The sequence below is a fragment of the Aristolochia californica genome, unplaced genomic scaffold, assembly GCF_029961685.1.
Source record: "Aristolochia californica isolate CCGP_79_NKW_82.1479 unplaced genomic scaffold, dmAriCali1.0.hap1 SCAF_4, whole genome shotgun sequence".
NCBI lineage: Eukaryota > Viridiplantae > Streptophyta > Magnoliopsida > Piperales > Aristolochiaceae > Aristolochia > Aristolochia californica.
Genome location: NW_027182103.1, coordinates 47,400,512 through 47,422,998, shown reverse-complemented (window position 1 = coordinate 47,422,998; position 22,487 = coordinate 47,400,512). Strand labels below are relative to the sequence as shown.

Here is a 22,487-nt window from a genome sequence, read left to right as displayed (position 1 = left end):
TTAACCCATATAGCAATTAACAAAATCTGCATTACAAATTACAGGTCATTCATGACGTAGATTTGCAAAAATTGCCTGTAAGATTTGCGATGGATAGAGCTGGCCTGGTTGGAGCTGATGGGCCTACTCATTCAGGTTCATTTGATGTCACTTACATGGCTTGCTTGCCAAACATGGTGGTTATGGCTCCTTCAGATGAAGCAAAGTTATTTCACATGGTCGCTACTGCTATTGCCATTAATGACAGACCTTCATGCTTCAGATATCCAAGAGGGAACGGGGTAGGAGTCGAATTGCCTCCAGGAAACAAGGGAATTCCCTTAGAGGTGAAAGCTTTTTCTTGTACTTCTCATGTAACATTTTTAGTTTTGTACGTCTTAGTGTCATCTAATATAGAATCTGCAACAGGTTGGGAGAGGGAGAATTTTGATAGAGGGTGAACGAGTGGCTCTTTTGGGCTATGGAACAGCAGTGCAAAATTGTTTGACTGCTGCATCTCTTGTTAAACAACATGGTTTACAAATCACAGTTGCAGATGCACGCTTCTGCAAGCCATTAGATCAAGCTCTTGTTCGCAGCTTAGCTAAATCACATGAGGTTTTGATTACTGTAGAAGAAGGATCCATTGGTGGGTTTGGTTCCCATGTTGTTCAGTTCATGGCTCTTGATGGTTCTGTAAAGGTAATATGCCCATATTCTTCCTATGCAATGCAATATTTCTCTTTGTACTTGATGTCTACTAACAATGTGGCTCCCCCATGCAGTGGAGACCATTGGTTTTACCTGATAAGTATATTGACCATGGATCACCGGGTGATCAGATGGCAGAGGCCGGCCTAACACCATCTCATATAGCTGCAACCGTGTTCAATATTTTGGGACAAACAAGAGAGGCCCTTGCAATCATGACCTAGGGAAAGAAAGAATACAGGAGGCAAAAACTGCCCTCAAAAGTATAAAATACAAGTTCAACAGGAGGATATCAAACTTTTTTTACTTACGATGTGTACAATTTAGTTGGCAATGAACCTTTGTTGAAGAAAGTTAATGCACCAAAACCATGTCACTCGATCCAATGCACAATGGGCTTTGAGTTTTCAAAATACCTTCTCCAAATTTTTAATAGAAATTCTACAATCTTCATTGGTTTTATTTTATCCTCAAACTAAAAACATGAATAAACGCCCAAATTGACAGATACATCTGTAATGCCCCCTTGCAACCATCAGACAAATTTAGTCTCTTCTCCACGACTGCTAGAGAGGGTGAATGAAATTTCTGTAATCCAGTTCCATCAAAACAACACAGCTATAGAAAGCCACTCTTAGGAAGTATTGGCCAGTGATTCAATTAAGAGCTGGTATCCCTCTGGAACTGGAACAGGAGTTTGAACTTGCACACACTCCGCCAATGCAGGTACATCAGAATTGACATCCGGAAACTTAGCCAACAACAGCAGCAAATGAAAATCAGAAATTCTTTTTACAAATGGAAGATATAAGTGGGTCTTCAGTGCCCTCATGGTGACTGGATTTATTCGGTTCTCAATTGGAAAAGAGCATGAAAGAGGGCCCTGCATCCAACATCAACATTGTGGGTGAAACATATTATGATAATGGACCTAAAGATAAGTAAGAGTCGAACCAGAAATGAAAGATCAGCTACCACTAGATTAAATATCCATCGTGGCATCCAGATTCCATAAACCCGGCCCAACCCGATAACCTTCCTTGCAACCCCCTCCCCGCCTCGTTGCCATAAACCCGACTAGTCCCCACCCTATTCCCGTAAACCCAACCAGTCCCTACCCTGTTACCGTAAATCCGACCCATCTCAACCCCGTTTAATTTCTCTGTCTCGTCTATGGATTGAGTTCGGGTCGGGTTTGGGAAAAGCCATCCCCGACTTGAAACCCGACAAGCCACGGATGACCTAGAATTACAAGGCAATATTGTTGAATGTTATGCAGCTCATAATTCCTTCCATAGAAGACCCAATATCAAGCATGTCAACTACAATTCAAGTCAACATTAATTGCAGGAATAAACATTATAAAAATGCATTCGGAAGAGTTTATCCAAGACTTAAATAATTTGTATAAGGTTATTATGATGAGAAAATTTTCTTGAAACAAGGTTTTAAAACATTGCTGACATTAGGATTTCCATTATCATTTTGACTTCATTTGGATGAAGTAATAGTTGTGGGCATCCAAGTTCTAACAATTAGCTGATTGTAAAGCCAATATACATGAATACCCTCTTCCATCTGCTCAATCATTTGCTACTTTCCATTTCTAAGTTTGGCCTTCTTCAAGTTTTTCCACCAATTACACTCATACCTTTTTCGCCTTCTTCTAATTTTGCCAGGTCCATTAACCAAGATGGATGGAACTCTTCTCACTAGGCACTTGTTTGGAGAAAAATAACTCAGCTCAATGTATCCAATAAAGTTGGATAACTTCTATGATTGAAAATTTTCACCAAGAGACAGGCATAAGAGCATCAAGGTTGGGAACAAAATGTTCCCCATATGACTTCGTAGTCACTACGAACCATACCTAGTCAGTGACGGGGGTCGGGTTTCGTTGGCTAATGGACGCCCATGCAGGCGACTCAACCTAGTTTGAATTGGACCCAACCTACTCTTAATCAGACTCTCTACCCATCCCGAGGGACACATGGAAACTCAATAAAACATAGACAAAAAAATAATTCCATAGAACTTCAACATTTAAAAAATAATCCAACTAATTTTATAACAGATAACTAGTCCTAACAATACAAAAACACACCTAAGTCCAAATTCACCGAACTGGTAGAGCCTCATATGACTTCGCAGTTACTACGAACCGTACCTCGTCAGTGATGGGGGTCGGGTTTCGTTGGCGAATGGACGCCCGTACAGGCAACTTAGCCTAGTTTGAACTGGACCCATCCTAGTAACTAGGGCAAACATAAGAAAACATAAACAAAACAAAAAAACCATTGTGGTGGATATTTATAACACCCAAAGCTCCTCACCACATGGCATGATCATTCCATGACACTTCAAATTTATTCAACAACTAGCAACTACAAATCTTATCTCAAGTAAACAGCAACTTCATAAATCAGAAAATTAAACTAACAACTTCAGAAAATACAATATTCAATGGCATAGGAATCCATAAACTAAAATACAGCAAATTATACAAAAAATCCATAAACTAAAGTTAAACTTTACAATAATTTTAATTTATCTGCAATTGACAGTAAACAGTGAATCACAAAAAATCAATACAATAATTAAACAGTAAATCACAAAAAATCAATACAGTAATTAAACTGTAAATCACAAAAAAAATCAATACAGCAAATTAAATAGCAAATCACAAAAAAAAAAATCAATACAGTAATTATATTCAATTAACAAAAACCCTAAAAAATCACCCTGATAAATCGGTTTCTGAAATTCAAATTCTGGTTCGGAGGGTGAATAGGGCTTCGATTTTGAGAGAAGGGGCGGGGAGAGAGTGAAATAATAGGGTAATAAGAGAGGGAGCCCTGAGAGGAAATTATAGGGTTCGGTTTTGAGAGAGAGGGCGCCGAAGAGATGAAATGATAGTTTTCGGTTTTGAGAAAGGGGCAGCGAGAGGATGAACAGAGGGGAGCGAAAAAGAATAATGAGAGATGAGGTTGAGACAAAGAGAGAGAGCGGTTGAGGGGGGGGGGGGGGGGCGTCGAGGGGGAGAGCGAGCGGCAGCAGGGGAGCGGTGGCAGTGGCTAGAGGAGAGGGGGCGAGAGGAGACGCGAGGGGAAAGAAAGATCGAGGAAAAGAGATTTTTGAGAAAAAAACATAAGTGAAGGCTTACGTGGCACGAAATGTATTTGATTTTTTATTTTAAATAAATATTATATAATATTTTATTTAATGACGTGGTAGCTTATGTGGCAGATGACTTAGTAAAATAGTGACGTGTAAGACGACGTGTCGATCTAAGTTTATTGAACTGATGAATTGGAGACACATAAGCAGTCAAAGCTTACGTGTCGCTTTTGACTGCACATATAGGCATTTGACTGGTCAAAGTTTAAGAAATATTTTGATGACATTAGTGTTTTTGAAAATAATTTATTTTAAATGAGTATTTTAGAAAAATTCCCTTGTAGGAAATCCCCTCTATGCAATATGGCTAAACACAAGCCAATAAAAAAAGGAAACAATTTGTGGATGAACTAAATTGGAAGAAGAAGAGTAAAATTTTTGAGTTAAAGCTAAGACTGAGACATAATTTGGACATCATCCAGTGTGTTATTTTGCTGCATCTGTACTTATTCCATTTCAAAGGACATTCATTTTCTTATTGTTGTAATGGCGAAGATGAAGACATTTGGTAAAACAAACAAAAGCCAGTCTAAGCATTGACTTAAATCAGAACAAAATTGTCCAGAAACCAGGAGACACTATTCGCCAGAAGCTCAACCGCTGACCTTAAAAGCTGGGGTCAGGCATAAAACCGCACCATTACTGAGGATAAATGTTTGCTGCAAGTTCAGTCTCTGGTTGGGAACATTGTAGGAACCAATGCAGTAGTGAAACTCCCTGGCTCCAAGCATTAATGTGGAGAACTATAAGCCTATAAATACTCGCATAGATGAAGCGGGGTGTTTATCCCCAAGTTCAGAAGTACCGCCTGCACAAATGGTTGCCATGAGTGCTGACAATGAACACCGCCTTGACAGTAGCGAAAGTGGACAGTAAGAGCGAAAAACTTGTATTACCGGGAAGATTCTCAGCTTAAAAGAAATCGTGTTAGTGAGAACAGATAAAAAGGCAGGGAAAGGCAAGGGTGCCGCCTGCAAGGCAGGAATCAGCAGGCACTAATGGCACCTGGAAGGACAGACCCAACACAACGCGAAATGGATAAAAGGACACGATGATGGGGAAAGAGGAGATGTACTTCTCATTCCCAACCTGGAAGGAAGGGAGAAAAAAAAAAGAAAAAGAGAGGAGGAAATGGAGAGGGCATCGAAACGAAGCGAACAGAGGGTGTCCATAAGAACACACGGCATCAACAGTGGACAAAAAGAGGAAACCACATGGTGTAGGACACCAAATGCCGTCTCTTCATCAGACAGACTGGACTGCGGACAAACCTCTCAAATTATTGAAAGAAGAGAGGCATCTCATTCCCTCGCTTCCCGCCATTATTGACTATTCACAACCTCACTTTCATTTTCTGGAGGGGAGAAAAAAAAAAAAAAAGGCCTCAATCCGTCATAAAAGTAGAGACCACGTGCCATGGAATATGGTTTGCTACTTTCAGTACCGAGTTCTTGCGGCTGATTTCGTTTCACCACCACTGAGGAACGCGATACACGTGGCGGACGGATTGCAAGAGTCGCCAAAATCACAAAACCTGTTCTGCTGTCCATGTCAAGCTGAAGATTCTAAAACGTCAGGTCAACAAACAACCACCAACGAGTTGTTCGATTAATCAGTTCACCGCTGTTTGATTAGTGACTCTTCCTTCCCTCCTCCGCTCCTGTTGAGAATATGATTCCTCCGCCACTTCCCAAGGTAAAAAACTGTTTTTTTTTTTAGTTGCTTTTGGCACGATCAGTACTTCTGTTGTGCTCTCATCACCAACCGCACCATTTTTTATAAGTATTTGCTGGAAATTTTTATACAGGATGTGTCCGGCCAGGAATCAGAAGATAGCTCCTTGAACAATAAACAAAAATGAAAAAAACAAATCCTACCACAAGGAAGAATTCTCCAACAACATTTCTCTTCATCTTACGAGTTCCCCCACCGATTCAGTGAGTATCGTGCTCTGATTCCGCAGTGATGCTTGACCATATTGTATTTGGGTAGGGTAATTCTGAGATGTAATGTACAAGCGCATCCAATCGGACTAACAATGTGCAAAAGCCGGAAGGAAAACGAAAAGAACAAAAAATAAAAAACACCGTATTTACAGAGCTCGTTCGCCAAGTATTTACTCCGAAACTGTGCATGGGAAATGATTATTCATCATCAAGCTGTGTAGGTAATCCTCCTCACTCTCTCCAAGATGGAGGTGGCCTTCCGCTGGGCTCGCGATGTACCGTTCTGTGCGAGCTTAGAGAGGGTCCTGTTTGCCATCTCTTCATCCTTCACTTCCCTCAACTTGGTCCGATCGTTCATACAGATCGAATACAGAATTGCCGCCGAGTTTTCCCTGTTTCGCCCGTTCGTGCTCTCCCGTATGATGCCCAGTAAGAGAGGCACAGCGGCACACCGACCCATATCTTCTATCGCCTCCTCGTTGTTCGACAGCATAGCTAGGATTGCTAGCAACTCGTCCACGAGCAACTCTTCCTTTATGGTTTTCAAGATTACTCTCACGGCTCCCTCATTGACCGCTCTTGCCCTGTTCTCGTTCACAATACAAATGTTGAATATGGCTGATGCAGCATCTTTTTTAGCGATTGCGTTCCCCTGCTCCAGCAGCTCAATCAGGGGTCCCAATGCCCCCAGTTCTCCAATGAGGGTCTTGTTGGAATCAAGCGCCGACAGAGAGAAGAGGGCAGCGGCGGCATTGCTTCGCGTTTCCATCCGTCCGTTCTCCAACGCATTTATCAGCAAAGGAATGGCATTCGGTGTCTCCGCCACAATCTTTTTGTTGCTGTCATGGATCGTGAGGTTCAAAATCGTGGTCACAATATCCTCCCTAATTTCATGTTCGCAGTTCAGATCGCACCGGGATAGTAAGGTTACCAATTTGGGAACCGCATCCGGCGTTTCTCCAATTAAGGCGCGGAAAGAACGGACCCTTTTGGTGAGCGACCTAAGTTCCTTCGCTGCCTGTTTCTGCTCCTTTACAGATGGGACGGAGATCTTCTCAAGCAGTGAATCCAGCTTCGCACGCTCTCCCTGCGTAATTCCTTCCTCGTAGCTATCTTGGCTAGATTTTGGTGCTTCAACACCATGCTTCTCACACCACTGTGCGATCATGTTCCGGACTACAATGTTTGGAGTGAGGATCAAATGGGAGAGGACCTGTTTCGTCAGAGGACAGGTTCTATTGCCATCATCAAGCCACTTCTGTATGAACCGACGCTCACAAGTCTGCAGATTCACCCGCAGGACTAGATTAGACTAGTTATCAACAAAAAACATGGAAAGAAAATTCCAATCACCAGACAAGAAAAAAAACCAATTTCGGAGGACAATAATCTCAGGATGGATAATAAAGGTACTGGAGTCTTAGAAAACTAGTGACCGAAAGAAAGAAAAGAAAGAAAAGAGGCGAAGAAACAAAAAGAGAATCATAAAAAATATTGGTAAAGTCCGAGGCGAAAGAAAAGAAATTTAAGTCATATGACCGCCATCAATGTTTTCCATATTCTCTACAAGAGTTCATTATCAATATTTGATTTTCTTGGCCAACAAGTCAAAAAAGAAAAAAAGAAGCAAATTTCTTTACCAGTAAATACTAGGCTCCTAGACACAAACTAATCACCTTCAGATTACGACAGCAAAAAGAAAAAAACAGAATCTGATTACTAATGCAATAACATCAATCAGTCTAACAACCCATCGAACTCGAACACTAGAAATCATTTAGATGCATAATTCAGAAACACTAGAGAGAGACAGAAAAGAAGAAAATGAAAAAAGAGAATTAACAACAAAATGGGTATAACAGGAGTATTAAAATTCACACGGATTACAAAAACCGCAAGAAAATTGAATAAAACCAAGGAATTTCCATTGAAGAAACAGTTTTTAAAAAGCCCTAAATAAAAAACTGAAGAAACCGACAAGAGTCCCAAATCGACCTGTCCAGTGGCCACAATAACGGGATCCCTCATCAACTCCGCGGAAATCGGACAAAGAAAATGCACAGGAACGTAGGCCGGCTCGATCTTCTGCTGCGACCTGAATCTCAAATCCTTCAAATCCGATAGGGTTTTGGCCGCCTGATCGAACGTCTCCACCGGACACTCCTTCTCCTCGACGATTTCCTTCGCGAGCTTCCGTAGTTCTCTCTTCAGCTCCGTCGCCCTGGCCACCGCCGAAGGCCCGACCGTCTCTGTGGACCCCGATTTCGCCATTTTCCCACCGTTAGATGCAACCGGAGCCGTCGGATTCTCCTTCCTCCTCTTCTCCGACCATAATATCACCTTGCCACCTCCCCCCCTGCGCTTCTCCTCTCCCTCTCTCGTCGTTCTTTTCTTGTGTTTGACAATAATAAGAGCAAGCACTGTTCTTCCGTCTTTTAGACTCTCCCGACTCTGAGTCACATTCTCTCTCTCTCCCTTTTATTTTTGTTTTTCTTTGGTGATGGTGGGGGTTTTGGATTAATTAAGCGAAAAAAGGAATTAAACATGAAAAATGAACCGGCAATGACGCGTGTCGATGCCACGTGGGTGCTTACAGGACCCACAAACTCACCTTACCATTAATCATGCAATCCTCCTCCTCACAGCTGGCGTTCTAACTCGTACTCGCATTCCACAACACCAGCCACTAAATGATCTGACTCCAGACTCGCTCCGTTGGGCCCACTTTTCGTTTAACCTCCCCTGGATATCGATTCTAATCCGCTTCATGGAAAGCTCAAAACATGCAAATTACCGAAGATTTCGCATTTTAACCAGGTAATCGGGGTCTTTTGCGGTGAACTTTACCGCCGATTGACGGTCGAATCTCTTACCGAATGAACGGACAAGAGTGGGTCTCTCTCTTCTCCTTGTTTTAGCTGCAAAAATGGAACTCAGAGGTGGCAGAATCGGCAATGGCGTGCCGCTTGTTTTCTAAGTTCTGATAAAGTCCAGCGGAATCAAAATTTGCGAAAATGAAAGGGGAAAACGATAGAGATTTGAGTCAGTTTCATTTCCTAAATCGTCTTGGACAGGTCATACTCATATGAAAATTAACTAAAAACCCTTTTTTTTCTCTCTCTAAATTTAAACAGATTCCTGCACGCCCACTGTAACTCTTCCGAGACGGGGAATAAAGACACAGAAAATTCGCCGAATGGGATTTGGAAGAAGAGGAATCATGTCTTGCCCTTTACGGCATTAAACTTTAAATAAAATAACACCGGAAATTAAAATCACGATTCACGGCCGCGTAATTTCTGGTGGGAAGATAACCATGGGAATCAAGCGCATGCACGCTTTTGCTCAGTTGTCGCGGTCCCACGTAGACATATCACATGAGCGCATCGGCGCGCGAGTAGACCTTCAGATCTCACACTCGGCTCGTTGAATTGAAATTCCGTCTCGGATCTGGAAGGAATCTACTAAGAGTGCGACAAAGGCGCGATTCAGTTCGGATCGCCGACGGTGGACGGCAACTGTTCCGTCGTTTTTTTTTTCTTTTTAACTCGCGGAAAAAGTCACGAGTCGACTGTGTTCCTTTCATCGAAGCCGTCGCTTTTAACATTTTGTAAGAATAAAAGAAAAAGGCCGAATATCACGAGGAAAGCGGCGCGAGTAAAGCTGGTGGGGTCGGGCCTCCTTAATCACCGAACTATTCAATATTTCCAAAAGTACCCATGCAAAAAATAGCTCCGTGTAATTGAACAGATGGTCGTCATAGTAATTAAAGAAAACGCGTCAAAGTCGATGCGAATTAAACCCCTTGAACCGTCCATCACTTCTCACCAAACTTCTCGTCAACCGCTGCAGTTTGTCGGCACCGAAGATCTCTTCTTCTCCGATTAAATCCTGCCCGTCGGATTGTGGTAATTCATTGTTTAATTGGTCTGGCTTGACCGAATCCATTGTCGCCATTCACCAACCGGCTCGACTTGTTTAGTGGCACATGCGAATTAACGATGGCAAAAAGGACAATTATGTGAGTGAACCGGGGTTTATTCGTGGCCGCGGGTAAATCCACATTCGTCGGGCTTTCTGCCGCCATGATTAAGGATCCAACTCTTTCCTGTCGCGAGACCATTTGTTGAAAAAAGACGCCAGCTCAGCCATTCAGTTGTACGGGGGGCCCGCTACATTCTTTTATCCACAGTCGGTAGCGTGCCGTTCGTATCTCCGGAGACGTCTCTTTCCGCCAAGCTGTCGGTGCCACAACACCACTTGAAATAAAAATATAGAAAATGAAGGAAAAAGAATTATTTTTTAATAATTTCAACTATTTTTAAAATTCATATGCGACAAACCTTAGGGATCTAAGAGCTAAGAGCTAGATATTTCCCTTAAAACTTGAAATGTGAAGTAGCCTAAACCAAATGAGTCTCAACTACCAAAATCTCTTAGGGCATGTTTGGAAATCATAGAAAATAATAGTAAATAAAAGAAAAAAATAAAAAATAATGTTAAGTTATGGAGTTTAATTAACGCCTTACGTCGAGTCGGTACACGGGTCGACCTTCGCGGTAAGGTCACCGTGAAGGTTAGAAGGAGAACGGAGAACCCCCCCCTCCCTAAAGGTCCGGGGGTGGAGCCCCTACCAGATCTATGATATATTGACTACTGTTTTATTAAAGGTAATTTGGAGATCTTATATTTGTAATCCAATTGTCCTAATTTTCTTTTTATATTTGAAGGCACCATTGTTAGGGTTTAATTATCATCATCATCATACGAGGAGCATAAGTTTATGTGATTTCTCTTGTAAAGTATTTCATCTTTATAGTAGATTATTCCAGCGGCAAAAGACAAGACGTAATCTCACCTTGAGGTGAACCTATATAAATCTTGTTGCATATTTTTATGCTTGTTTTTCTTTCCTTTTGTGATTATTATTATTCCTCTCGTTAGTTTGAAATTAGGGCATCTAATTCCTAACAAAGAAGAAGATAGAAAGTCATTTTCTAGTGTTTGGTAATATGGATTCTTGAAGAGAAGAAGATATGAGAGAAAGTTATTTTCTCTTTTATTTACTAGACTTTCTCCCAAAGAAGCATGAAATTTGGAGAGAAAAGAAAAGAAAATTAAATTAGAGAGAAAGTTTTATAGATAATAAAAATTATTAGAGAGAAAATAAAAGTCTATCAATAATAATTTAATAATTATAGATATTTTAGTTTTTAGGTTTGTATATAACTTTAATTCTTAAAAATAAAAAATATATAAATTTTTTTTCTTTTCCATTTCCAAGTAAACACCTAAACAAAGGAAACGATATTTATCTTTTATTTTCTCTCTTATTTTTCATGGACATCCAAACAAGAGAAAAAAAAACTTCTTCATTTTTCTTTTCGTTTCTCTTCACTTTCTGTGTTCCAAACACAACCTTAAAATCTTGAGAATCTCATCGTACGACTCAAAATGACATACTCTAGATTTTTACGAGATTATTTAGTCATTTTGATGCATGAATTCAAGTTGGTCTTCTTAACTACTTACAATGTTTCTTAGTCTATGGAGTGATATGTAAAAAACCAAGCTTAGAATAAGAAAGGTGTTACCTAGAATCGCATGGTATAGAGAAACAAATCAACATATCCATGAGCTACACTTTGTTTGTGAAAGCAAATTTTTTGCATGAATAGATGTGCTCATAAGCATAATACACTTCATTAAGGATATTTAGCTGGTAAACGGACTCCACAACAATGCCACTATTCAAATAAAGAGGCTATTCAAACAGACTCCACAAGCATAACAGGCAAGGACAACAAAGGTTGTTTAAATATAGGTGTCATTCAAATAGCATGAAGTAACAAAAAATATGTCGAGGATACGTTGATATGCAAATATTATAGAGAAACAGTAAGTCAAGTTGAAATGGGTATAGTGCAAACAATGGAAAGATTGTTGTTTAAACATAAGCAATATCCAAAAGAAGGGATCCAACAAAAAAGTTTTTGGAAATATATAGCATTCAAACTAGAGTAGTATCCAAACAGAGATTAATGCGTAGAAGTTTTAGAAGATAAACGGATGTTTGAACACACTCTCCCTACCCATAAACCTCTTATACAACATGAATGTTTGAGTAGCTAAGTTGTTTGAACATTGGCAATCAAAAACACCCCATATGCAAATTTCAAGCCTCAAATAAGCTTCAATAGGTTATCAAATCTTGTAAATGAGCAATTATTTTGACAAAAAATTCTAAGCCTTTTTTTCTAATAATTATTTAGCAATGTTTTGATCGATTTTTGTAAAAAGACAAAAGGTCATTTTTTATGGGTAATCGACTAGTTTTTAAAAAATTGGGATTATGTTTATTTTAGCGAATTTGAGTCAAACCTTTTGAACAACGGTCACCATAATCTTACAAAAATCCTCTCAATCTCCTAATCATATAGTGTGCACTCTGATTTGAAAAAAGAGATTGTCTTAAGGTGTCAAGTTGGGTTAAGTACATTTTTTTTAAAATCAATTATTTGTATTCAATTTTTCTTACTTGAACTCATACTTTGGAATCGATTGAATTCGTTCAACTTACATGTTTACCTTGACTATTTGATTCTTGAATTTTTCTCTAGAAGTCCTCAAGTAACTTTTGAAAATCTTTAATCTCATTGTACACTAACTTTAAAATCATGTATGAGATAAAGTTAGTGTATTTAACTTTGATATTCTTATTCCAATATCAACCTATTACAGAGTCAACTTCTTGTTATACCTCTGAAGCAAGTAATTTTTGCATTGTAAACCCAACCAATTAGCTTATGAGTTGATAAGAAGCTGAAAAGGCGACTCTCATTTCCATTGCGAATTTTTTTCCTCTCTTTTCTATCCTGGATTTCAGATCCGTTCGTTTTGTCACCCACACGCAGTGAATTCCGTCTCACAATTTGATTAAAAACTAAGCGCCGTCTCCGGTTGTTGCAGATTCAGAAAGAACTCTTTATTTAATTACAGTCCGATTACGCAAAAGCAAGATTTTCCGCAGACGAATCACAAAAATCCAATTACAGCCTCTTCCCTTGTCGGCTCAATCTCAATGATTTGAGACTCTCACCTAGGGGTGGCTTTCAACCGAGCCGGGCTCGCTGTCAGCTCGGTATCTATCGAGTTCTGAAATCGGCTCGTTTACCTTAATGAGCCGAGCTTGACCGAAGTCAGGTTCGATTTGTCGGCTCCCAAGCCGGCTCTAGGTTAGCCGGGGATCGGTATCGCGTCGGGAGCCGGGGAGTGGGAGTGAGGGGGGGAAATTTTTTTACTCCCCTCGTCACTGCCGAGCCCCTCCCGTCTGCTGTTGTCACCACCTCTATCGTCTTCGATAGCTGTTCGTCGACCGCCTCTGTGGCTGTACATTCTATTTCTTCCTCTCCTTGCCATCGTCGCCATATCCGTCATTGTTGCTTCCGTCGCCGCCGCCTCTGTCGCAACCGTCATCCCCGACAACAGGTCCTCCCCGACACCGTAACCCCCTTCCCTCCTCATCGTCTCGGCAAAAAACCAAAACCACAGGAAAAATTAGGGGAGAAATAATCTCCCCCCTCCCTCATGCTAAAATGATTTCGCACGTGCGAGATCTTAAAGTAAAAAAAAAAAAAAAGTCCTTAAACTCTCCTTCCTCGTTGCTTTTGAAAAAAAAATTAAAAATACATTTTATAGAAATAAGTTTCTATTAACTATTAGTGTTTCATGTTGTTTTTAAATATTTTTCTAATTAAAAATTCTTATTAAAAATTATATAATTTTCTAACTAAGATTTTCCTACCAAGATGGGGTAGAAAATTGTATAAATCTTTTTTGAATAAATATTTATGCTGTAATACTTTTAGCATGAAGCAATTTCCATTGCAATTTTGTGTTTGACATTTTATTCGATTAAAAATTTATCGATAAGTATAATAATATATTAGATTGATTATTAATTTTTATTTATTTCCTTAGAAGAAGCAATAAAATGTCCATTTAACTTTCCTAAGAAAATTTTAAAATATTTTTTGTAATTTTCTAATAAGTCACTAAAAGTAATAGGATTTTATTTAAAGTTTTTTTGGGAATATGAATCATAAAAAAAATATTTTTAGTTTTTCCTATAATATAAATTTTCATCTAGGGGCACTAAGGAGGCCATAATAAATTTATGGCTAGATTCAAAAATTATAAAACAAGTTTGACAATAATTGTGAGTAAAAAATATTAATATTGCTGCATTTTAATACATTATTGAAATTCAATTATGAACTTCCCCTATCATTTTTTTAAAAAATTTATGCATAATTTTATTTATATTTTATTTGAAACCTCCTCTACGTGCAAGATCATAAACAAGGAAAAAAAAAACTTTTTGTCCCTTCCTCATGACTCTTGAAGAAATTGAAAATATATTTTAGTAGAAATATGTTTCTATAGACTATTAGTGATTTTTTCAATAAATGTTGAAAAGACATTTTTAGTAGAAATATAGGGACCATTAGTGCCTCATGTTTTTTGAAAATATTTTTCTAATTATAAATTTAAAAAAAAATCATATAATTTTCTAAGTAAGATTTTCTTGCCAAGATGAGCTAGAAAACAATATAGAAAAATTTCGAATAAGTATTTGATAGTTGATGATATAATACTTTCAGCATGAGGCAATTTTCATAGTAATTTTGTGTTTGACGTTTGATTTGATTAAAAATTTATCGATAAGTATAATAATATATTAGATTAATTATTAATTTTTATTTATTTCCTTAGAAAAGGCAATAAGAGGTCCATTTAACTTTCTTAAGAAAAATTTAAAATATTTCTTGTAATTTTCTAGTAAGTCTCTAATAGTAATAAAATTTTATTTAAAGGATTTATAGTTTTATTTGGGTGATTGTAAATTGATAATGATATTTTATTTAATTTTGTTGTGTTTGATTATTGTATGAAATTTATTCATAATGTTATGTGTATGGTGTATATAAATAATTTTATAGTGTGTTTATGGAATGTATAAAAAATTTTATGGAGTGTTTATGCAACTATTATGTATATAGATTATGTCCAATTTTAAGTAGAGGTTATACCGAATTTTATATAAGTATTTTATATATAGATTATGCTCAATTTTAAGAAGAGGTCATGTCCAATATTATACATATATTATATATATAGGTTATACCCAATTTTTTATGTAAAATATATGCATAATTTTATATATATTTTTTAAAAAATTTAAATATATGTTATTAGGGTTCGGCTCGACTCGAACTTAGACAGGTTCGGTTCGGCTCGGCTCGATGCCGCCCTGACCCCTATCACCCGTTCGGAACGAAGGAAAGTTCCTAACCCCTGTCAGCCTTATCTTATGTGTCACTCATCCAACGCTGCAACGCATCGTAACCGTCTCTCTCTCCCCAATCCTTAAACATTCCCTCTCCCCAAACCAGAAAACCACAACAATCCTCTCTCATGGCGATGTCGGCATCCTCCATTGCGGCCCTCTTTCTTCTGGCCTTCTCCCTAGCCTGCGGCGCGAGCGCTAATCTGGGTGGAGGAAGACTCGGGGGGATTGAGGAGATCGATGATGTGAAGCACAACAAGGAAGTCCAAGCTCTGGGGAGGTTCTGCGTCGAGGAGTACGGGAAAACCCATAACGACAGAGGGCTGCTGTCTTTCACGGAGGTGGTGAAGGCGCAACAGCAAGTGGTGTCTGGGATGAAATACTATCTGAAGATCTCTGCCTTGCAGGCTGGTGTTCCCAAGCAGTTCGACGGAGTTGTGGTTGTCCAGCCCTGGGTTAACGCTAAGCCCAAACAGCTCGTCTCCTTTACCCCTGCTAAATAAATCAGTCCGTGTGGTTACTGTAAAGGGTATTTGGCTCTCCTCTGTTCTGTAACTCATCTAGGACTGGATGATGACCACCGTATGTAATGTTAAGTTCGAATAACTCCATAAATTCCGTCTTTTCTATGTTCTCCAATGTTCGAATCCGAAGTGACGGATTTTGTGCTGCAATGTACTTTATATAAAGAAATGGAAATGCTGTTTAAATTGTGATTGATTTTTATGGATTGTTTAACCTTTATATGAAACAACTGTTATTGGTTCAGTTTATTATCAGTTATGGAGTGCTCATTTGTATCTTCATTCGAATTTGTGATAGCCAGACTGATCTATGATTCACTCCCTTCAATAAACTCATCACAATTCGCAAATCGCTGGTTCGAGCTTTATAAAAAAATAAAATAAAAAATAAAATAAAAAATCATGGAAGATTCTGAATCCGCTTATATAAGGGTGTAGAGACAAACAGCAGAAAATTTAAGAAGTAAGCAGATAAGGGTTGCTTTTAATGGGAATGCTCTGACCTCTGTTAAGCTTCATCTTCGAACTTGCAGAACCTGTGTTAATGGTATGAGATGGGATCTCTTTCACCTTCCTCCAGTGTTGCGAGGAGAAAGAGGTAGAGATGTTTTCTTTTCTAGCCATGTCTCAATTAAGGAGGTGCATCACCATTTTTGAGACATTTCATCGATATCGAATAATCGCGAGAAATTTGATTCCAGAATCCCGCGTGCAGTAGGCGTTTGTAGGGGACACGTTGCGGTGGCGTGGTCAGAACTCGGAAGAACAGCAGATTTGGGGAGTGCTTTTATGATGAGTTGAGTAAGGTGGGTCCCTCACCTCAAATGACCGCCAATCGCCTCCTACATTTTGGCGGTTTAACGCACCCTGGTTAAATCAAACACGGCTAATATAGTCTCCCACTTCCTCCGATTCAGCCACAAAAATGGCCGACTGAGCTCTGCGCATCAAAAGAGAGAGAGAGAGGGAGAGAAAAAAACGAAAAACGTGATCCAGAAAGCCATCTCTCAAACCCTAGATTCCTGTTCTTCTCTATTCCCCCCTCCAATGTCTCCGCCACCAAATTACGAGTTTCAGGAATGGTGGAACAAGGAGCGAGAAAAGCACCACTCCGCTTTTCTCGACGTCAAACACGACAAGCCCAGCTGGTCCACCGTCGAGATCCAATCGCCCGTTGGCCACCTCTCCGACGATCTCACTGTCGACAAGTCGCGCCACCGGAATGCCCGTCAACTCTCCCACATCCTACTCCTCAAGCTCCAGCAAGCTTTCAACTCCCTCTCCTGGCTCGCCTCCTCATCCTTCTCTCTCGTCCTCGCTGCCAACCGCCGGATCTCCTCGCCCGACTCTCGCACGCATCGGGATAAACCTCCCACCCGTCTGTATAGGCTCATCAAGGCTTTCTTGGTTCTCGTCCTCCTCTTGCTGCTCTTTGAATTGGTTGCCTACTTTAAAGGATGGCATTTTAGTCCGCCCACGCTTTCTTCCTCGGCCGAGTTCCTGGGGATTTTGTATGCCAATTGGCTTTACGTCAGGGCCAATTACCTGGCCCCGCCTTTGCAGGCCATGGCCGACGTCTGTACTGTGCTGTTTTTGATTCAGTCGGTTGATCGGGTTGTGTTGGTGTTGGGGTGTTTTTGGATAAAGTTTCGGAAAGTGAAGCCGGTTGCCCGGGTGGCGTTTGGGGGCGATGTTGAGAATGCAGATCCCGAGGAGTACCCTATGGTACTTCTGCAGATACCCATGTGTAACGAAAGGGAGGTAAGAAGATGTAGGTCCCTAATCCCTATCCTTTCACGACTTGTCTTCGTAAACCGTCTACACAAATCTTCATATTTTGATCTAGGTGTACGCTTTTTATTTGATTCCACAAAAAAAACTTGAATTTTCCTTCTTTTTATGGCGTTTGATTATTTGCAAAAGGCACGATGATGTGCAAAGATCTTGATCTCACTCCCGGTAAGATGGACCGAATGATGCTTTTGAAAACTGTTGTTTTTTTCTTTTTCTGTTCTTTACTTTTAAAGATAATTCCCTGTTGTCTTTTGGTGTATAATTCTGTTTTTCTAGTGAATGAACCAATTGGACGGAATGGAACAATCACCAATGTACTATCACCGGAGATGTAACTTTTGAGCTCTTTTCATCCAACACCATTCACATACGTAGAACATGCAGCCAGATAGGATATCATTCACAATTTAAATACGTAGTTACAAATCTACTAATTTCCATTGCAGTTGCAAAACAGTTGTTGGATAGCTTAAATGCGATTAAACGTTTAGGGCACATGGTATTACTGTACCCTAGATCAGCAAAGTAAGTCAGGGAATATATTTCAAAAAAATTGCAGCTCTGACTGCTGTTTGGGGCAAAAAGCAAAGTTTTACTATTGGTGGAGAATTGTTGAATTTTTACATAAAAGTGTAATTTCAAAGAGATTCTCTTTTGTCTGCAGAAACTCATGTTTGGAAGGGTCAGACACCACTGGTTTATAAGTTTAAACTATTCTTGTAGTCTCAATAGAAAGAAACCAATTGGAATTTAACTCTTGAATAGTTTTTAAATTCTTTCGAGTGAGTAGAATTGCATAATGTGGAGCAAACTATGCTCTGTATCCAGTTTGGTTTACTCTAATTTTTTCTGCCGGTGTTATCAGATGTTTGCTAGTAGTTTGAGGGTCTAGTAGGTTAGATGGGACACGGAAACAAAGTGATTTGAAGTGAATCAGGAATAGGTACGTGTATGGCCAACATGGAGTATGTCTCCAACCCTATCCCTTCAATGCAGTGATCAGATAGAAATGATGCATGATATGGTTGTACTTCATGTTCAACTTAGTGTTGTTACTCTTTTTTTTTTTTTTTTCATTATTTGATGGAAGACAATCACTTTGCCTTGTGTCTGATGGCCTATGTTTCATAACATATAAATTTGTGGACTGTTATTCATCTGGTGTTAAGATCCTTGGTTCTGTCGCTTTGTGAATGTGTCAAAACCTCTTGATTGTGCAAAAAGGAGTCCAAAACAGATATACTTGGAGAACTTGGTTGTTTTAGAAGAAAATTTTAACCCGATTTTTCTTATGCTTGACTCTATTATTAGTAATTTTGTTCTCTCTCACACACATTAAGCTGTTTGAATGTCAAATAGGTTTACCAGCAATCAATTGCAGCTGTTTGCGTACAAGATTGGCCAAAAGAGAGAATGCTGGTACAAGTTCTAGATGATTCTGATGACACAGAGGTGCAGCTTCTTATCAAGGCTGAAGTGCAGAAGTGGCAACAGAAGGGGGTCCACATATTATATAGACATCGACTCATCCGTACTGGCTATAAGGCAGGAAACCTCAAATCTGCCATGAGCTGTGACTATGTCAAGGAATATGAATTTGTGGCAATCTTTGATGCAGATTTTCAGCCTGGGCCTGATTTCTTGAAGAAAACTATACCACATTTCAAGGTAACCTTAACTTGTCAGCATATATTACTAAAGATAGTCAGATGCACCATTCCTTTTTGTTATTCATTTTTGGTTATTTATTTATTAGTTTTTGGGGAGCATGATGCACCACATTGGTTCCGTTTTTTGTCTGGCTTCCATACTTGGAAGCAGTGGGACACATCTATGTCCTGTTGTAGGCGCTTACAGCAGAAGAAGCTCCTGCTATCCTTTCTTTCCATCATTTCGTGGCTGTATAGTAGCTATTTCATGAAGTTCTTTTCATTCTTCAGCAACTTTTAATGGACATTGTGATCATCTTGGGTTTAGTCATAGTTATGCTACAAAACATTTTATGTATATTGCTTAAGCACTGAGAACGGATTATTGGTCTAGAATGTGTACAAATTAGTCTCCTTCAGGAGACATTTTATGGTTTGTCAACAGATTCCTTGTTGTTGGAACTTAAACTAGATGCTCATTACCCTTGCTTGTTATGGTATAAACACTATTCATTTATGTTGTGGACTTTGTTCCATAGAAAATAAAACAGTATATGTTGGTATTTTAAGAGATGAAATCTTGATCTGCTCAATTGAAAGATGAAGCCAGCGCATGGGGAAGATTTTGCTATGACTCATTGAGTTCAGGCGATGAATAGTTTGAATGTCCTAATTGTTTGCTAAAGCAAACCTCATATTCTTAATTAGCATGAATACTTTATATCGTTGAACTCTTTGTACATTTACACATTCCAAGTAATTGATTTCTTTTCACTTTCTGAAGGGCAATGATGATCTAGCATTGGTTCAGGCAAGGTGGTCATTTGTAAACAAGGATGAGAATTTGCTGACAAGATTGCAGAATATCAATTTAGCCTTTCACTTTGAAGTTGAACAACAAGTGAATGGTACTTTTATCAATTTCTTTGGTTTTAATGGAACTGCTGGTGTATGGAGAATTAAGGCTCTTGAAGAGTGTGGTGGCTGGTTAGAGAGAACTACAGTGGAGGACATGGATGTTGCTGTTCGTGCTCATCTTGAAGGGTGGAAATTTATTTTTCTTAATGATGTAAAGGTTTGTTGAATACCCTCCAACTTTTATGAATTCCATTTCTAAAAAAAAATGTATTTAAGAAGAGAAGGTCAAACTCTTTCCTTCTTTTGTCTTTGTTTTGCAGTGCCTATGTGAACTGCCGGAGTCCTATGAGGCTTACAAGAAACAACAACACAGATGGCATTCTGGTCCCATGCAGTTGTTTCGGCTGTGCTTTTTTGATATTCTTCGTTCAAAGGTGAGATTATAGAACTTTAACATCTATATGTTACAATGTTTTCGCATTTTACTGTTTGACAAGTCCAAAATTTTTGAGGAACAGCAAATATGTCTTTTTGTGCCTTCCTTTTTTCTGAACATTTTGAACAATAAAGCATGAGAAATGTGCCCAAAGCATTTTTGGTGAGTAAAATAGGGCAAGAAAAAAGGTCTTAATCATCCAATAGTCAGGACTAATTTGGGATGGCAGCTGAGCCAGGGTAGACGGGGAACCTGCTGCCAGTGCTCCATTAAGTGTGTAGACGTGTCAAGCATTCTCTAAACAGTGCAGAGAAGGCATTAGAGAAAAATACTTGCACAGGGAAGGTTGGACTTTCCAAAACCTGTTTTGCAAGAAAATGTGCCTCATAATTTTTTTTTTATTGTTAGTTCTAAAATTCTATAAAATTTGATTCATATGATTTATATAGAATTTAACTCTTTGATGATGTATTTATTTTTAAATGTATGTTTAGAAGTAAGTTAAAAAGAAAAACAACATATTTTTATTTAATATTCTAATTTGAAAGATTATAAATTTATGTATATCAGTTTCACAGTGCAGGGAAGGGTCTAATGTCATAGCAAAAACCCTACCTGCTGCCATCTGTGAGGCTATTAGGCGGAACTGTTAACAGAGTATGTGACTTATGAAGGGGGGGCGGATGATCATTTGAGACAAATATGTTTGTTCTGTGGCTCTGACTACGAATTGCTTTGCGAAACTGAACCTTATGACTAGTGTGATCATTTTTGTATGTTCTATACATTTATCTTTTCACATGCTAATAGATTTTGCTTTACTTTCAGGTGAGCATCTCCAAGAAGGGTAATTTGATATTTCTTTTCTTTCTTCTACGGAAACTCATTCTCCCATTTTACTCCTTCACCCTCTTCTGCATCATCCTGCCGCTCTCCATGTTCTTGCCAGAGGCCCATTTATCCACATGGGTTGTATGTTATATGCCAGGTCTTATGTCCATCTTGAACATTCTTCCCTCTCCAGGGTCCTTCCCATTCATTGTCCCTTATCTCTTATTTGAGAACACGATGTCTGTGACCAAATTTAATGCTATGGTATCTGGATTATTCAAATTTGGAAGTTCCTACGAGTGGATAGTGACAAAGAAGCTGGGAAGGTCTTCAGAGTCGGATTTGGCTTCCATTGTTGAGAGTGAGAACGAGAACCAGGTATTGGGTGGTGCTCTTTTGAGGGCCAACTCTGAATCTGGTCTAGAAGATTTGACAAAATTGGAGCTCACAAATCGAAATGGCAAGAAACGGATAAACCGGTTGTACAGGAAAGAGCTTGGTTTGGCATTTATTCTATTGACTGCATCAGCAAGAAGCTTATTGTCCGAACAAGGGATCCATTTCTACTTTCTATTGTTCCAAGGAGTCACATTTCTAGTCGTGGGTCTCGACCTTATTGGGGAACAGGTCAGTTAAGTGGGGAAATATTTGGCTTTTATTTATTGAAAACGGGTTTCTCAATTGCGAGAATGTTCCGTTCCCTATTGGGAGGAGGATTCAGGAAGTTGGATGAAAAGGTCTCATTTTGGACCACTATTTTGAGGGAACGTAAGGTCTCATTGGTTCCTTTGAAGCTTCCTACTCCATGACCCAGGCATTTCCAACTCCCTCTGTGTGTGTGTGTGTGTGCATCAGTGCATGTACAGAATGTGTATATGCTTGCTAATTCATTCGCAGCTGAGAAATTTATTTTTTAAAAGCATGTCTCTGGGAGAAGGGTATGCAGTAGCCAATGATTCATTATGATTTGTTGTAGCCTATGTACATTTGGTGGCATAATTTTATTAGACAGGTTCGTTTTTTTTATGTTTTAACACATGGAAGATTGCCACCCAAAGAGCTTTCTGTATTGAGGTTACCAATCTGTGAATATCGAAAGAAAGACGTATCCATAACCCTTCTTATATGATACACGTTCCAACATAATGTATAGGATTTTTAGTGTAGCAGGCAAGTCATGGGCTTCTCATGGGCTTCTCATGAGATCAAGTTTCCACTGTATCTCGTTCATAT

The 22,487-nt window shown here is 39.2% G+C and overlaps 3 protein-coding genes across 4 annotated transcripts; 2 read left to right on the top strand and 1 right to left on the bottom strand.

Moving 5' to 3' along the window:
- Positions 1-5,689: 5,689 nt before the first annotated feature.
- On the bottom strand, positions 5,690-8,267 carry LOC137963820 (U-box domain-containing protein 9-like). The gene is made up of 2 exons (XM_068811025.1): positions 7,809-8,267; positions 5,690-7,095 (listed from the first exon to the last, which is right to left on the bottom strand). The coding sequence occupies exons 1-2, from the start codon at positions 8,082-8,084 to the stop codon at positions 6,022-6,024; spliced, it is 1,350 nt and encodes a 449-aa protein (XP_068667126.1). The 5' UTR covers positions 8,085-8,267; the 3' UTR covers positions 5,690-6,021.
- Positions 8,268-15,296: 7,029 nt separating this feature from the next.
- Positions 15,297-15,665, top strand: LOC137963492 (cysteine proteinase inhibitor 5-like). The gene has a single exon (XM_068810607.1). The coding sequence runs from the start codon at positions 15,297-15,299 to the stop codon at positions 15,663-15,665; it is 369 nt and encodes a 122-aa protein (XP_068666708.1).
- Positions 15,666-16,619: 954 nt separating this feature from the next.
- LOC137962194 (probable xyloglucan glycosyltransferase 6) lies at positions 16,620-22,274 on the top strand. 2 transcript variants are annotated; one of them, XM_068808925.1, is made up of 6 exons: positions 16,620-17,447; positions 18,840-19,148; positions 19,914-20,204; positions 20,308-20,421; positions 21,252-21,270; positions 21,412-22,274. In XM_068808925.1, exons 1-6 carry the CDS (start codon positions 16,734-16,736, stop codon positions 21,888-21,890), a joined length of 1,926 nt encoding a protein of 641 aa, XP_068665026.1. In that variant the 5' UTR covers positions 16,620-16,733; the 3' UTR covers positions 21,891-22,274. The 2 variants fall into 2 exon arrangements, with proteins under 2 accessions (XP_068665026.1, XP_068665025.1); XM_068808924.1 differs by having other exon boundaries at positions 21,252-22,274.
- Positions 22,275-22,487: the final 213 nt, after the last annotated feature.

Coding starts and splice junctions, on each gene's coding strand:
- LOC137963820 (XM_068811025.1), bottom strand. CDS start 8,084: ATGGCGAAATCGGGGTCCACAGAGACGGTCGGGCCTTCGGCGGTGGCC. Junction 7,096..7,808: donor TTATTGTGGCCACTGGACAG/GTCGATTTGGGA, acceptor GTGAATCTGCAG/ACTTGTGAGCGTCGGTTCAT.
- LOC137963492 (XM_068810607.1), top strand. CDS start 15,297: ATGTCGGCATCCTCCATTGCGGCCCTCTTTCTTCTGGCCTTCTCCCTA.
- LOC137962194 (XM_068808924.1), top strand. CDS start 16,734: ATGTCTCCGCCACCAAATTACGAGTTTCAGGAATGGTGGAACAAGGAG. Junction 19,149..19,913: donor AAACTATACCACATTTCAAG/GTAACCTTAACT, acceptor CACTTTCTGAAG/GGCAATGATGATCTAGCATT. Junction 20,422..21,251: donor TTGATATTCTTCGTTCAAAG/GTGAGATTATAG, acceptor CTTTACTTTCAG/GTGAGCATCTCCAAGAAGGG.